General features: G+C 39.2%; 1 protein-coding gene across 10 annotated transcripts in view; it reads right to left on the reverse strand.

Moving 5' to 3' along the window:
- Positions 1-15,056, reverse strand: part of NPNT (nephronectin) — a 48,839-nt gene that overhangs the window by 32,672 nt on the left and 1,111 nt on the right. For 4 of the 10 annotated variants that reach the window (XM_088163866.1, XM_088163862.1, XM_088163865.1 and 1 more), the window contains exons 2-4: positions 14,503-14,603; positions 7,327-7,377; positions 6,607-6,702 (exon numbers count right to left, since the gene is read on the reverse strand). In XM_088163866.1, the coding sequence (XP_088019992.1) occupies positions 6,607-6,702; positions 7,327-7,377; positions 14,503-14,603 (248 nt within the window). The remainder of the gene's footprint in view (positions 1-6,606; positions 6,703-7,326; positions 7,378-14,502; positions 14,604-15,056) is intronic. The other 6 variants (XM_088163868.1, XM_088163864.1, XM_088163863.1 and 3 more) reach the window with 2 other exon arrangements.

The following is a 15,056-nucleotide window of genomic DNA, read 5'->3' on the forward strand; positions in this document are numbered from 1 at the left end:
TCTCCATAAGATTCAAGGTATCCAGAATTGGCAATTCCCACAAATATATCCAGAGAAGTAACTGTTAGCATAGAAGGAGTTTGCTCCAGTTTTAGGACTGCCTTTATTTAGGATTGTTTTAGGACTCCCTTTATTGTCAGGCATGTTTTTTGTTAAGCATAGTGTATACAAATAATCAGTGATAGATCCTGAGACCATAAAACCTTATTTTAAATCTACAGCTCTGATCTTGATGGATCTTCCTAGTATGATGGTAAAGTCTCTTTGCAAACAATTGTTAGGAAGTATCTCAAATGAAAGATTCCTCCCCCCCTCCCCCCCAGCAAACACTGTCTGGAAACAAAGAAATGAAAAATGAGATTCATATTTAGAAATAACTCTCAATGGAAGTGTAAGGGAAAGGAGCTTCTTAGACTACAAAAAGGGTATGTTTCAGGAGGTATGTCCTTGGGAAATTGACAGGTCTGACTAAAGAGCAACCGATCCATCATGAGACACTTCAAAAACATTGTACTTGGAAACACTGCTTTTTTAATCACTATGGCCTTAACAGGAGAAAACTATCTTCTTTGTTAAGAATTAATTTAGATGCTGAGATTCTTATCTTCCTGGCATCACAGACCCAGGTCTAATCAGAGGTGATGGTGGCAAACTGAGAACTATGAAGACCAACTTAATTACTTCAAAGCAACCAGTGAAAAACAAAAGTTGTGATCTAAAATACATTAAAGAAAAAGACATAACTATAAATACGTTTGTGAAAACTTGTTTCAATTTTCAACTGCACTTTGGAGAAGATCCACATGGTGAAGTGGGACACACTTATTTAAATCAGTTCTTTTTAAGAAACAAGAAGTACCACGGGATCAATTTGGTGTAAAGCGTAACAGTTCGGTAGCTGAACCTGTGGCAACTTTAGTTTAGCTGAGTTTTTTAAAGCCTTGGTCCCTCCCTCAATTGCACAGATTGTACATTAGCAGGAGTTCAGTGAAAAAAAATCTCACACTTGAAGACAAAAATCTCTATTAGCCCAAGGAAAGCTTCCTAATGCCTAGAAAACCACTATCTATAAAGTCGAAGTCATCATAAAATGCTGGGGGTTTTTCACATTAAATGGGTATTTGGAAACCTTTGTTTGCTGCCAAACCCTGTTTTTGAAGAAAACTTGTTTATTGGAGTACATTCTTTGAACTTAGGCTACTTCGGCATTATAAATCCTATACAATCTTGTATCAATCTTATATATATCTGAAATTCAATACAAAATTACAACTGAAGAATTTCTATATACTAGAAAAACACCTTGATGTAGGCTTAATAACATCTGTAGCTCAGCCAACACCAGAGATAAATCTGATGGCATTTCCTACTATGATGACTCAATCAACCCGCAGGATAAAACTTGTGTATCTTCCTATCAACTTTATTGGGCTTTGCAGGGTGCTCAGGACTAAAGTATCAGATGGTTCAGCCAAGTCTTCATGCCTGGCTGGGGTCTCCACTGACCCCTACCAGAGTGACCAGGCCTGGAGGGGTGGGTCAGCTCCAGTTCTGCCATCTCCAGTGTGAAAACCCATCAAAGGAGAAGCTGCCCATACAAGGCAGTAAATCCACTCACTGACTCCCAATGAGCTCTATCTGAACACTGGCAACAATCAGATGCAGGTACAAAAATAAGCTTAAGCCAGACTTTCTGCATTTCTTTTAATAGCAGACAACTATTTCAGCTGTTTGGCATGAGCCTGAGCATACACTACATGTGCTGATGTGACTGGGTGTTTAAGTTCTCCACTCTACTTGTTTTCTTGCAAAGCTCCAGATACAAGAGAATAGAATACTTCAGTTACTCCCTTCACACACAGACAAATGGAGTTTCTGCATTTTTTTGAAAACAAGTAGAGTCAAGCAATGGAGAAAAAAAAGTCTCCCAATTACTACCTTTTGCCTCTTGAAAATTTAAAAATACCTCCACAACCAATAAGCCATCATTTCCTTCTGAGTGACCCACATTTACAATGACTGAAATAACCCATTTCAGCCTCTTATGTAACACTTGCTTCCCTACTAGGGAAGAAGGAAATGTAGACAGAAGAGTTACACCAGGCTGAGAAAGTCACTTGCTTACAAACATAGGACAGTGAAATTCAGAAGAGTCCGAAAAGGGCTGCCAAAAATCAGTAAAAACTTCCTACTCTTTATAATAGTAATTGTTGTAAACAAAAGTTAAAATTATACTTGCATAGACAGGTGCCACTCAAAATGAAACTGCTAATTTACTGTTGAATCAGTACCAAAACAGACCTACCACATCTCCAAGGATTACTCTGAAAGCTGTTAAGCTGCACGCCCATTGGGTAGGAATGTGGACTGACATAGAAAAAAATCCTAAGCACAGGAATTTTCATCTTCAGTCAAGTCTTGCTTTTTTATCTGGGCCATAAACTAACTACTAACTAAACTTTCATTTTTCATTTTCTTGACCAATTCATTCAAGATATAATCAGTAAAAAAGCCTCTGGTCTCATGATTATTCATTTCAGTTGGATAATTTTAAATGCTTTTTTTGGGGGTCAGATGTGAAGATTTGCTCTCAGTTCCCATTAACTTCAAGGAGGTATCATCCTAGATCCTTTTATTTGGCCACAAATGTGAGTATTTATTTTCACGGTTGGCAAGAACTACCTTTTTCCTCCAAAATAAGGTGACAAATACCACATTTTAAGTTTCACTTAAACTTCAGGACAAATTAAACTTCCTGTAAAAATAACACAAGGAATTGAAATGCGAATGGGTGGTTTGGGTTTATGACTGGTTGTTTGTTTTTTTCTTTTTTTCAAGTGTGGGAGAGTGGAAGAAAGAATTTCTGGTGAAATGCACATGCTGTTAAGCATGCATTATGCTTGTGCAAAAGCCAAAAGCCACCCATCTTCTGAGCCACTGATTGCTGTTGGTGGTATCCAAGCATGACTCAATCATTCTGAATGATTGTTTTATAATTGTTGTATAAATACAACAAATGAAAAACACATTCAACAAACTCATTATGGGTCTGTAATGCTGTTTGGTTTTTTGGGTTTTTTTTTCATTTCGTCTGTATTTTCTCACTGCACACATTTCCCTCAGAACTGCTTTGGAAGTACCCCTCAGAGAGTAAGTTTGCACTAAGCAAACTGCATTAAGCTGCCCACTTTTGGGCATGCCCACAGCATGGGTGACTACCACATGCTGTCGCCTCTATTCCTTCTCTTCTAGAATTTTAACATTAATGATCTACTTCTTGACTACCAAACACTGTTTGGTGAAGCCATAGCCAGAAGATTGCACTGCCTGGTTCCTACCTGACTAATTCTTCATTTGTGTCCAACAATGGAAATCCCTGAGCTTTCTTAATGGACTATCTCTAGCAAATAAAATCTCTTTGGTTTTCCAACACTCATAGCTATATTTTTCATTAAAACAGAACTGAGTATAATTCTTACATTCTTTTTCTCCGCTTTCCCACCCAATTTCTGAACTTTTTTTCATCTCCCTGAAGTCTAAAATTATGCACAGAAATACCTGCATCTGAAATAAACTATGCTAACCATCCGCCTGAATGGCCTTGTTTCTGTCTTCTCTTCCCAAGTAACATACAGCCCCCTATTTATTCTGACTCCAGATCCCAGCTCCTTAAAATTCAATCTGCCCAGGCACAGCAAGTAATTTGTGCAGCAGCCCAGAAATGATTACATAATGTATTCAGCTTCACAAACCTTTATTGGATCCTCTTACACTGCTGATTGCAGAACACATTTCCCATCTTCAGATCATTTCTTACATTCCCCCCAGTGCCAGCTTTCTAACAAGACTTGCATGTTGGTGAAAGAAGCTTTCCTCTAGACTGCCTCCTTCACCTAAACCTGGCTGCCTTTCTCCTGTGGTCCTCACAGACCACAACACCAAGTTCCATAACACTTCTCTCCCTCAGAGTCAGCTGCAACTCACATCTCTCTCTCTCTTTCTGTTTACTTTTTGCAATTCTTTGTAAATTATGCAATCACATAAACATGCTCAGGAAAATTAAACTGCCTTACTCACAGTAATTTTGATTTAGGATCCCAAAGATATGAGCTAATTTGTAAAATAAATCACTGTAGGTCTTTCTGAGTTGCACCTTTCTTTTTTGTTCAACTATATACTTCAATTACAATGGCAAGAGAATGCATAAAACTTACCCACTTCAAATTTACTAGAAGGTGGTAAAAATACATCATACCCATTAGATTAGAGAATTACTTCTGAGAAACTTATTTTGCTACCCAAATAAGTGTATTAGTAATCACAGAATATATCTCTCCAGAGATAATTATTAAGCCTGAGCAGGGCAACTGGGTATTAGTTTTCAGATAATTTCATCTGCACAACCCTTCTTACACTATTTTCCTTTTTTTTTGGAAGATAACAAATGCCCTTCACCAACTTCTGTAACTAGAAGCTGACAATAACATCAGACAAAATGATAGTATCTAATGCCTGAATATTTTTTCACAAATTACTTGCCCTTATTTGTGACATTCATGTTGTCAAAATGCATGCTTAAGTTTTTATCTGAAACACACTTTCCATTAAGTAAGTGGCTCCTTATTTTTCATGCATAACTCCAACACTTGCCCAAGTAAATCAGTTATTCAGTTTGCACACATGATTCTGGTAACTGCACATTAATATGACAAACTGCAACCAGTGTGGACTATTCACTGCAGTGAATTCTTGGCTTGGCTATGACTGCTGCCAAATGTGTTTCTAAAGCACAAAGACAAATCCAGACCCTGGTTTATGAATGCCTTGCTGTTCAGAACAGCACTACACAGCATGCATAACTTAAGCATGGGTAATACTGAAATCAACAGGATTTAATTAAATCAGTAGAAGTTAATCTAATGCTTATACACTTAAATACTCTTTATTAAAAACCAATAAAAATTTAATCTAACACACGCAAAATTAGAAAAGCAAGAAATATTTCATGCTTTGTGTTTGCATTTCAAGTGGTTCACTAAAACTGGTGCTTATCATCTCAAAATGCCTGTTTGTTACCTGAATTTTTCTATGTCTACAGAATTCCAACACGTAGAAACAGGATAGCATGAGTGTGTCTGGGTCCTATGATATTTTGTTTATTCGAATACAAAACATCCACTGGCTTCAGCAGAGTAACTTCTGTATCGCAATAACAAAGCTGATTTCACAGAGATGAATGGCTGAGTGCTTTGCTCCTCCCTGTCTGAGACTCGTGCCTCTGCCACAAGGATATGGAAAGAGAATCACAGAATGACTAGGTTGGAAGAGGCCTTCAAGATCATCGAGTCCAACCCATGCCCTAACACCTCAACTAAACCATGACAGGGAGTGCCACATCCAGTCTGTTTTTTAAACACATCCAGGGATGGTGACTCCACCACCTCCCCAGGCAGATCATTCCAGTATTTTATTGCTCTTTCTGTAAAAACTTTTTCCTAATATCCAACCTGTATTTCCCTTGGTGCAGCTTGAGACTGTGACCTCTGGTTCTGTCAGTTGCTGCCAGGAGAAAGAGACCGACCCCACTTGGCTACAGCCACCTTTCAGGGAGTTGTAGAGTGATGAGGTCACCTCCGAGTCTCCTTTTCTCCAGGCTGAACAACCCCAGCTCCCTCAGCTATTCCCCATAGGACTTGCGTTCCAAGCCCCTCACCAGCCTTGCTGCTTCCTCTAGACACGCTCAAACATCTCAACATCCTTCCTAAACTGAGGGCCCAGAACTGGACACAGCACTCGAGGTGCAGCCTCACCAGTGCCCAGTACAGGGGAACAATGACCTCCCTGCTCCTGCGGGCCACACTATTCCTGATCCAGGCCAGGCTGCCATTGGCCTTCTTGGCCACCAGGGCACACTGCTGGCTCATGTTCAGTTGACTGTCGAGCAGTACCCCCAGGTCCCTTTCTGCCTGGGCACTGTCCAGCCACACCATCCCCAGCCTATAACATTGCAGGGGGTTATTGTGGCCAAAATTCAGGACTTGGCACTTGGACTCATTCAACTTCATCTTATTGGACTCTGCCCATCCATCCTAACGGTCCAGGTCTCTCTGCAGAGTCCTCCTCCCTTCCCACAGATCAACACACGCTCCCAGATTAGTGTCATCTGCAAATTTACTGATGAAAGACTCAATACCCTCATCCATGTCATCAATAAAAATATTGAACAGAACTGGCCCCAGCACAGAACCCTGAGGGACACCACTGGTGATGATCCCCAGCTGGATGCAGCACCGTTCACCATCACTCTCTGGGCCTGGCCATCCAGCCAGCTCTTAACCCAGCCAAGAGTGCTCCTGTCCAAGCTTTGGGCTCCAGCTTTTCCAGGAGTGTGCTGTGGCAGACAGTGTAAAAGGCCTTGCTGAAGTCCAGATACACAACATCCATAGCCTTTCCCACATCCACCAGGCAATCACCTGATCATAAAAGGAGATCAATTGGTCAAACACGACCTGCCCCTCCTAAACCCATGGTGGCTGGGTCTGATACCCTGGCCATCCTCTAAGTGATGTGTGATGACACTCAATATAAACTGCTCCATAACCTTACCTGGTACTGAGGTCAGGCTAACTGGCCTATAATTACCAGGATCCTCCTTCCCACCCTTTTTGTGAATGGGTGTCACACTGGTCATCTTCCAGTCACCTGGAACCTCACCAATGAGCCAAGAACAAACAAGACGTCAATTCCTAAGTATCAGCAGACTACAGCCTGGGTAGCAAAGTAAACTATGCTCATTTCATTTTGCTCTAACATGCCAGGTTCTACACTGCTGGAGACCAAGGGCTGTAAAGTTTCCCTGCTCTGGGAAGGACAACTTGTAGTGGAAGTGCAAAGCAGGGAGCTGGGGCCCATAAGTGCCTCAGCTATCCCAAAATAGCCTCCCACTGCACATGATTCAATGCCATGAAAGCAAATTAGGCTCCTAGGTCTGACAGCTTGTAAATGCATTGCTGGGAGTACAAAAAATCTGCAGAAAGGGAAAAATATTGCACAGGGCTTAAGGGTAAAATAAAGAAAACTAGTGAAAAGGGAAACGCATCGTATTTTAAAAAACAAGTGTACCATTGTATAGGCATCTAGGGTAAAATAGCCCTGTCAATTCTCTCCCCCCTCATCTTCCCCAAATCAAATGCTTAAAAAATGAAAAACAACAAAAAATTATCTCCTTGTCACATATTGTAATTTCCATGTAAACTTATGACTTCAAGGTCATAACTCCAAGTCATAACCTTGCCAAAATTATTTCAAGAAATATGTTCAGCTAACCTTTGGGCTGGCACCTTAGGCTGGCTATTCTCTGCCTTAAGACGTAGAATGCTGCAAAACAAATATCCAAAAGAGAAATTCCAGATTTTTTTTTTCTCTGTAAGGAGGAGATTTAACAAACATATTCTGATACATAAGAGTAAATATAATGATGTGATGCTATTCTTATTCAATCGGATAAAGAACTACACTTTGTCAAGTTTCATACAGTAAGTAGTTGTAAAAAAATCTCATGTTTCACAGTTCAGGTTCAACATTTCCATCAACAGAACACAAATGTTTTTCTTAAAGACACAGTATCCTTCCATTTAAATATGGATATATATTTTTAATTCAATGCCATGTCTCCACAGCTCAAACACATAGGCTTAGCATCTGGATGTTAATTTGAGAGCAATTAAAATTACACCCATTTATATGTATCTGAACATCTGCAACCAATAAACATGTTGGCATACAAATTTACTGGTCATTTTTATGTTTAAAAATGTAATGTCATCTAAATTAAAAGTAATACTTAGAAACCTTTTCAGTTCTTGCTACCACATGAAACAAGATATGCTACAAAACTTAAATAAGATGAAAACACAGATATATGTTTCAGGCTATTTGAAATTAATTTATTTGCCAATAAATTTGATGTTAGCAGCATGACTTGTTAGGCTACACAGCCTTGTTATCACAAGCAGGCTGGGACATGAGCAACAGCAGCTCTTTGTATTTTAAGCAGTGTGTGACCAACACTTGAAGGGCATTCTACGATTGCAACTTCTACTAGCTAAATTAGTTTTAACTAGGAAGTCCTTTACCTTTGATTACAGTGAAAGGAAGCTCCTCAGGTTGTCGCTGGGCTTTCAGAGAAGATGCAATTACGAATATACTACAGTTGTAACTGGTCAAATCATGTTACTGATGACATTTCCTTAGAAAAAAGTGGGCTGCAAAACTACCAATCTCATATGTAGTGCATGAGGAATGCAGTAGGGAAATGGAAAAGGATACTGTATCTTTAACACAGTAAAATCATGCTTTAAAGGCATAAAGGTTCTAAACTGGAAAATAAAAACCGAATAAAAATAGCAAAACCTCATGTTTATTCTTGATTAGCAGTGTAAAGCAGCATTGCAATTCTGTATAAAATACCTTTTATTTGAAAAGTAGCAGGGATGATGCACAAAAATATCAGTCATTTTATAAGAAGCAGACATGCTTCATATCAGTATTTATTAAACACTGCCAGCACAATGCATTAATTCAGACAGTGATCTTGCAACCACAAATTCAGTAGCAAAACTCTTACTGACTTTCGGGATGCTTCTGCTAGCGCATCAGCCTCCTAGGAACCAGTATTTTCACAGCTCATTGTTGACGCAATCACACCTTTATTTTTGCACATCATGGACTATACAGAATTGCCATTTCCATTGAAAGCAATGGTATGTGCAGGAAACAGAAGTCCTAAGCAGCCCATGGCCTCTTCTCCCATTGATGTGTCAGTTGATTTATACAGGTAAACTCCCATCAAATTTATTGTTAGCTAGACAAAATCTCCTTCTGTGCATCAATGAGAGAACAGCCACTGCTTCCTCCCCCTCCCACAACCTCACACCTCTATAAGAGATTGCACAAAACAGGTACACAGCCTTCGAGCTCATTAGGACAGGAGCAGCAGAAGCAGACACTGCAAGAGCCTTCCCAAGGGCTGCGAGAAGACAGCAGCATGCACAATTCCCAGCAAAGCATTCAGTCATGCCTGCATCTGCTATACATCAACTTGTACAAGCTCCTCTCTCTTGCAAGTCCTCTTCAGAACATCCTGAAATCATATGCTTTCTATTGTTTGGCTAAATCTAAACACTAGCCTGACATCCCTCAATTAACACTTTCTTAATGATGTAAAGCTAAGGCGAGGTGTAAACTGATGGTTTGACTTTATACATTCTTGACTGTTCTGTCCCTAGGCCTTTAAGCCAATCATGGTGGGAAACTACTTTGTTGACCTATTCTGGATTTGCTTCCTAGGTAAAACACAAACCTCAGCACGGGGAGATAACCAGATGGAGTTACAACTGATGGGCCCTCTGAAAGAGCACACTCATCTTAACCACCCCTTCTTGAGATAGACTGCATAGATTTTCTTACTGTTTAAGGAGAATTACGCATAGAAATGTGTGAAGTCATTAAATATCACTGCTTATCAAACCCATTTTCAGTTTTTTCCTGTTAAGCATCTTCTGTTGGTCAAAATTTCTATCCATCAGACAAAATCTGCTGACTCCAGCAGTGACACAGACTCCAGTCAGCAGAGGATCTGACAGACCTGCATTTGTTTACAGAAGCTGCAGATCTAGTCTTCTCTACCTATGTTAACCCAGCAAAAGGAATCATTTTTGCCATCACCTCGAGCAAAGGAGTTGTCCAAACTGTAATGCAGAATGAGAATTCAAGCCACTTCATGCTGCTTTTCTTTTAAAAATCCTGCTTAACCTTTTAAATCTATGTTATTCTCTCTTTCTACAGTTTTTTTGCTGTTAAACTACAGCTAAAATTTTAAAACAATCTTTACATCTGTACTTTGACTACATATAATTGATGTACAAATCAATTACAAACAGATACAGGTTCAAAGCAGGAGTATTTTGTTTATGAAAGACACACACAGGCAGAAACCATTTTTATAGCTTTTGAAAGAACTAGAGAGATATTTGTAAGCCAGCTAAAAAAGAGGCAGACGGACCATTAGTTTTAAGTTTTGAGGGAACCTGGATAGATGAGTGGTAAAAATACCCACAAAGAATTATTTTCTGCATTTGTGCAAGACAAGTTCCAGGACACGTGTCCTGACTTGGTTTTCCCTGTATCTTTTAAAACCCCTTGAATGGGCTCTGGGTTAGAACAACACATTCAGTACTACAGATGCAGTTGCCTTACAGTGCAAAAGCACTCTGGAATTAAAAATGCACTATTGATACCTGCTTTCACCAAAAATACTCTGTTACAGGAAGTCACCTCCCCTGTTCTGAGAAAAGAAATCCAAAAGAAACTCCTTCTAGCCTCACTTCTGCTCTGGGTTATAGCTCAACTGTGTGCACAACAGTAAGACATAAAGCAAGACAACAATCCTATTTTTAAACATAATTCATCAGGTACTTTATCAACATACCATCTTTCACAGAGGTAGGCTTTTGTGTGATTACTCCCACTTACAGCTATTACTCCCATTCCTACTAATTAAAGTGTGAGTAAATCCCACAGGCTAGGCAACAACATGGGATTTTTGGCCCAATTTCAAGTGGAATATTTAATATGTAACTTTAGAGAACTGATGCTGTGAGTCCCTCAGTATAAAGGATCAACTCTATCAATGATGAGGGCACTTCATGGGAGCTAATAGTTAGTGCTTAAACATCAGTTCTGCTGCTTCCAAATTAGCCTTTTAACACTCTAGGTTTAACTAATTAATCTGGTTTACATACCAAATCAAAATCTAAGAAAAGCTACTTAGTTATGTCAATGATGGAAGATACGCACAGTTCTAAATCTAAGTCACTAAACAAGTATGGATGGCTCTTCAATTTACAAGGACTAAGAAATGCCAGTGAATTTGAGCTACTTTTGTTCAGTCCCTTTGAAAATATGCCTATATTTTTATCAATCTCAAAATGCATTTAGCTGCCTAAACATAGATCTCACTGGGTGTTCAAAACCTGCAAGAAAGAAAAAAAAATCCAACCTGCTTCAAAGTTCTTGATTATTTCAGTTTGAAGGACACCCACGCACATTTACTGGGATTTGAAAGGGCATTTGGGAAGCTAATTTCACGTCACTGCAGAGCAAATATTTCTACTGGCTGAGATGTTGCAGCTGACACTGACAGGCTCTGGGTTTACAGACAGATCAGACCTATGTGCATAGATATTGACTGGTGTAAAGAGGAGACAGAGGATGTTGTAAAGAAAGAAGTATAAATTAAAGAAGGCCCTATTTCAACTTCTTCCTACATGTTTATAAGAGCAGAAGACAGCTGAGTTATGCTGAGTGGCGTTGCTAAGCAGCACTAAACATGATTATGCTCCACGTGCACTCCTTTGCCAGTCAAAAGGACAAAAAAGGAATAACTTCACAAAACCAACTTTAGCTAACACACTTCAGTTTCCATTTGCAACTCCTCAGATGGATTATGGATGGAAGATCAGGAGCACAGAGTCACCAAGGCTTAAGGCCCTAACGGCACTCATCAGCTGCACCACACTCCTGCTCTGTTAGAGCTGACATATCCAGGCTTAAGCATGTCACAATTAAACCATTACCTTAAATGACACAGCTGGTTGAAACATGTGGGCATGCCCACATGTGCTTAGTGGAGCAGCTCAGTTGGACAGCAGAAAACATATCCAGGTATATTAGTGACCACTTGCCCTTGGCTCATCGCAGTCCAGAGGTCTCTGAAAAACTGGGACCACCTTGTAATGTATCTGTGTGCCTGCTCCACTCAAGCTCTAGCATGGCTCTCACCCGACATTTGTCAGAAGGATAAATTCAAAGGTGATTAGTACCCGCATTGTAAATTATGCATGAGTGAGGAGGTGAGAGTCCAAAGGTGCTGTAGCAGTTGCAGGCATACCAAGGATGGCTCAAGCTGGTTTGAAAAACAGCAGTTCCAACTCACTAATAAAGAGCTCAGCATTATTGCCTAAATATTTGAAGCTTCTCTTTTGGAGAAATTTATAAATTTGTTCTCACTACTTATTTTTAAGCCTGACTCTATACTTGCTTTCCTTGTGCAAACAGAACTTATACTAAAACACAAAAGAAAATGTTCATCTAGTAGAGAAAGTCTGACATCTATTTATGCCACTCTTTTTAGGGATAGGGCTAAGAGCTTTACCTTTGACCAGAGAAAAGCAGAAGAAATAATTATGTACTTAGCTTTTTGGAAATTTTTCAGCAATATTCCTTTATGCAGTAAAATACCGAGGTTTTCCTTTGAGGCCAGGAATGTTGCCTTCTGTGCCAGGTTAATCCTTCATACTGGGTGCCACATTCCCAAGGCAGAGAGTTGACTACTGATTTTCTATTTGGCTGCATGCACTAGAGATTCACTTTCATTTAGTGTAATCTCCTGCTTTGTGATATGTCTGGAATTTTCACCACCTGCAACTGGGGCAGATTTTCATGCTTTATTTTGCCAATAGCTTGTCTCCCATTTAAAACAGAGAAGGAGCTGCTGATGGGTTTAGCATAATTTTCACCTAAATATCTGAGACTCTTCCAACCCAGTAATTCAAAAATTATCAGTATGTAAAGCAAAAAAGGGAGAAAATGCTTTTTAATACCTAAGTGATAATTGTATTCTTTTGAAAGTCTGGTCCAAATTACTGGAAGTGATCCCAAAAATACCTGTCTACATGTCCTCTAGAGTACATGGAGACAAATTTGTGAATAACGGACTAAAATGCATTGGAAGGAGGTGAGAATTCACCTACCTTTAGCCTTAAGGAAACAAAAAAAGAATTTATAGTATTTGGAAAAGCTAGCAGTAAAATTACCTTACTGAAAAAATTCAAAATACAAAAAATAAATTATACTTTCTGTGTATTATTACTTTTGTCTCATTTCCAATTTTTAATTATGAATCTTCTGATAGTATCACTTTATGCTATTCCTGTCTCTCAAGATCATAAAAATGCAAATACAAATCAGATTTGGTAATAATGAGAAATTGACTTCCACCTAAACATGAGCTGTAATTTATGGTCACAACATGGGAGAACACTTGTCTAAGAAAAGTGCTGCAGTGACACAGTAGTCTGGATTCTTTTGGTTTTTGTTTTGGTTTGTTTTTAAACAATGCAAATTATTGTTATTTGCCTTCATAGCCCCAAACATTTAAATACGCAATGATTTTTAAATAAAACTGCATCATGAAAGGTGGACATAGATCCTATTGCCTCTGGAGTAGCCTCAATCAAGCTACTACATATTCTTCTTCCTTGCTCATAAATATTCATGCCAAGGAAAGGGCTCAATCAATTAGAGTCCTTAAAATCAAAATTATCCATGATACGGCCTGAGAGGGATGAATCTGAGAACTCTGCATCAAAGCAGCAGTATCAAGGATGTTGAATTTCAGATGTATTTTCCACAGTTTTTTACTAGTCATCTTATGTATATATTAAACCTTGTGGGCTTCTAACATACTTGGGAAGTGAGAAACAAGTCTCACTGCTTACAAATTTGAACAAAACCTTTGCTGAGAGTTGCATTTCCAAGGCTTTTCCTATCTTTTGCCAAATATTTGCCCCATAGACTGTGAAACTTACAGCATTTAACATGTGTTTTATTCTGAAAATGGCTTGGCAGTAAATTATATATGTTTGTATCTAAATAAAAAAGAAAAAATAAGAAAAGCTAAGGACCAGTGTTTATAGGCTTATTCCTGCAAAAACTTCAGGATGTCCCTCATGTATGTTAAACACATGAGTAAGCATCCCCCAGATCAAAGGCTGCAATTTTAACAAGCTGGGGTCTCTACACCACTCATAACAATTTTAACTTCTACACAGTACTAGCTGCCTCCACACAATTCTTACTGAAGGTTGCGTTAATGATGAATACTTATCCACCGGTTTATCCTATAGTCATATCAAAGAGTCTAGGTAGATATGAGAATCTCAGAGATGTTTCTCCTCACGTGTGACCCAGTAAAAGGATGCTGTCAGGCAGATTTATTCCCTTAGTTTAGGGTTACTGAAAGAATATTTGAGCTTAATACTTAATTGGAACATTTCCATCAATTTTCTAAGGGAAATATCAATAATTTTGGTATCCTTCTTGGATGCAAATACTATTGCCCTGCAGTGCCTGTAACGTGACACGGTGTAGTTACACCAGGTTATAAGATCAGAGCATGAAATGAAGCAGAAACCAAAAAAAAATTTCCAAATTCTCATTGCCCTAACTCCACTTTAACTTACTCGACTGCCATCACTTTTAGCACTGCTAAAAACAGACAGAATTTCAATGTGACAGCATCCTTCTAAGTCAGTCAGGCTCACACGTGCAAAAGCCTAGCCCTGCATTGTCAGGATGTGTGTGAACACATGAAAGACGTGGCTAGGTGTATACAAGCTTTCTCTACAAGTGACTAGAAGCCCCAGCAGCAGAGATACTCACGTTGGCACTGTCCCCAGGCCACTCGGGCCCAGCCCCAGCAGCAGTCAATTCTGCTTCCAAACCGACACAGTCCTGCAGATGAGACGATTTGTCTGGGCCACCTGTACGAGACAGTTCAACAAAGTCTGGAAAAACTTTTTGAAAGTAGCTAAAAATCATCCTAGAGTAAAAACAAAACCCTACCAACCAACCAACCAATGCCAAAAGACAAAGAACAGCAAAAAAACTCTCCTGCACAGAGTTGGGGGTTTTTTAAAATTTTTTGAAGAGAGTAACTGCTCTCAGCTAAGACTAGGATATTTCTATCATTAATACTTTGTTTAGTTCAAAAAATGCAAATGACAATAGGTGAAGAGGGGAAAAGATATTTAGGATAAATGAGCAAAGCCTGAAAAAGCCGACATGCCTCGCAGTACGCTCACTGCTGCCACTCCCAGGCTGGCATTGAAGAGAAGTTCAGAAGTCTGAAACAGAATTTATAGTGCGGAATAAACGCCATCATAAAGTTTAGGCATTCTTTCAGTTCACAGTATATGGCAAAATTTTCTCAATGA

This window comes from Sturnus vulgaris, chromosome 4 (assembly GCF_052056855.1).
Source record: "Sturnus vulgaris isolate bStuVul1 chromosome 4, bStuVul1.hap1, whole genome shotgun sequence".
NCBI lineage: Eukaryota > Metazoa > Chordata > Aves > Passeriformes > Sturnidae > Sturnus > Sturnus vulgaris.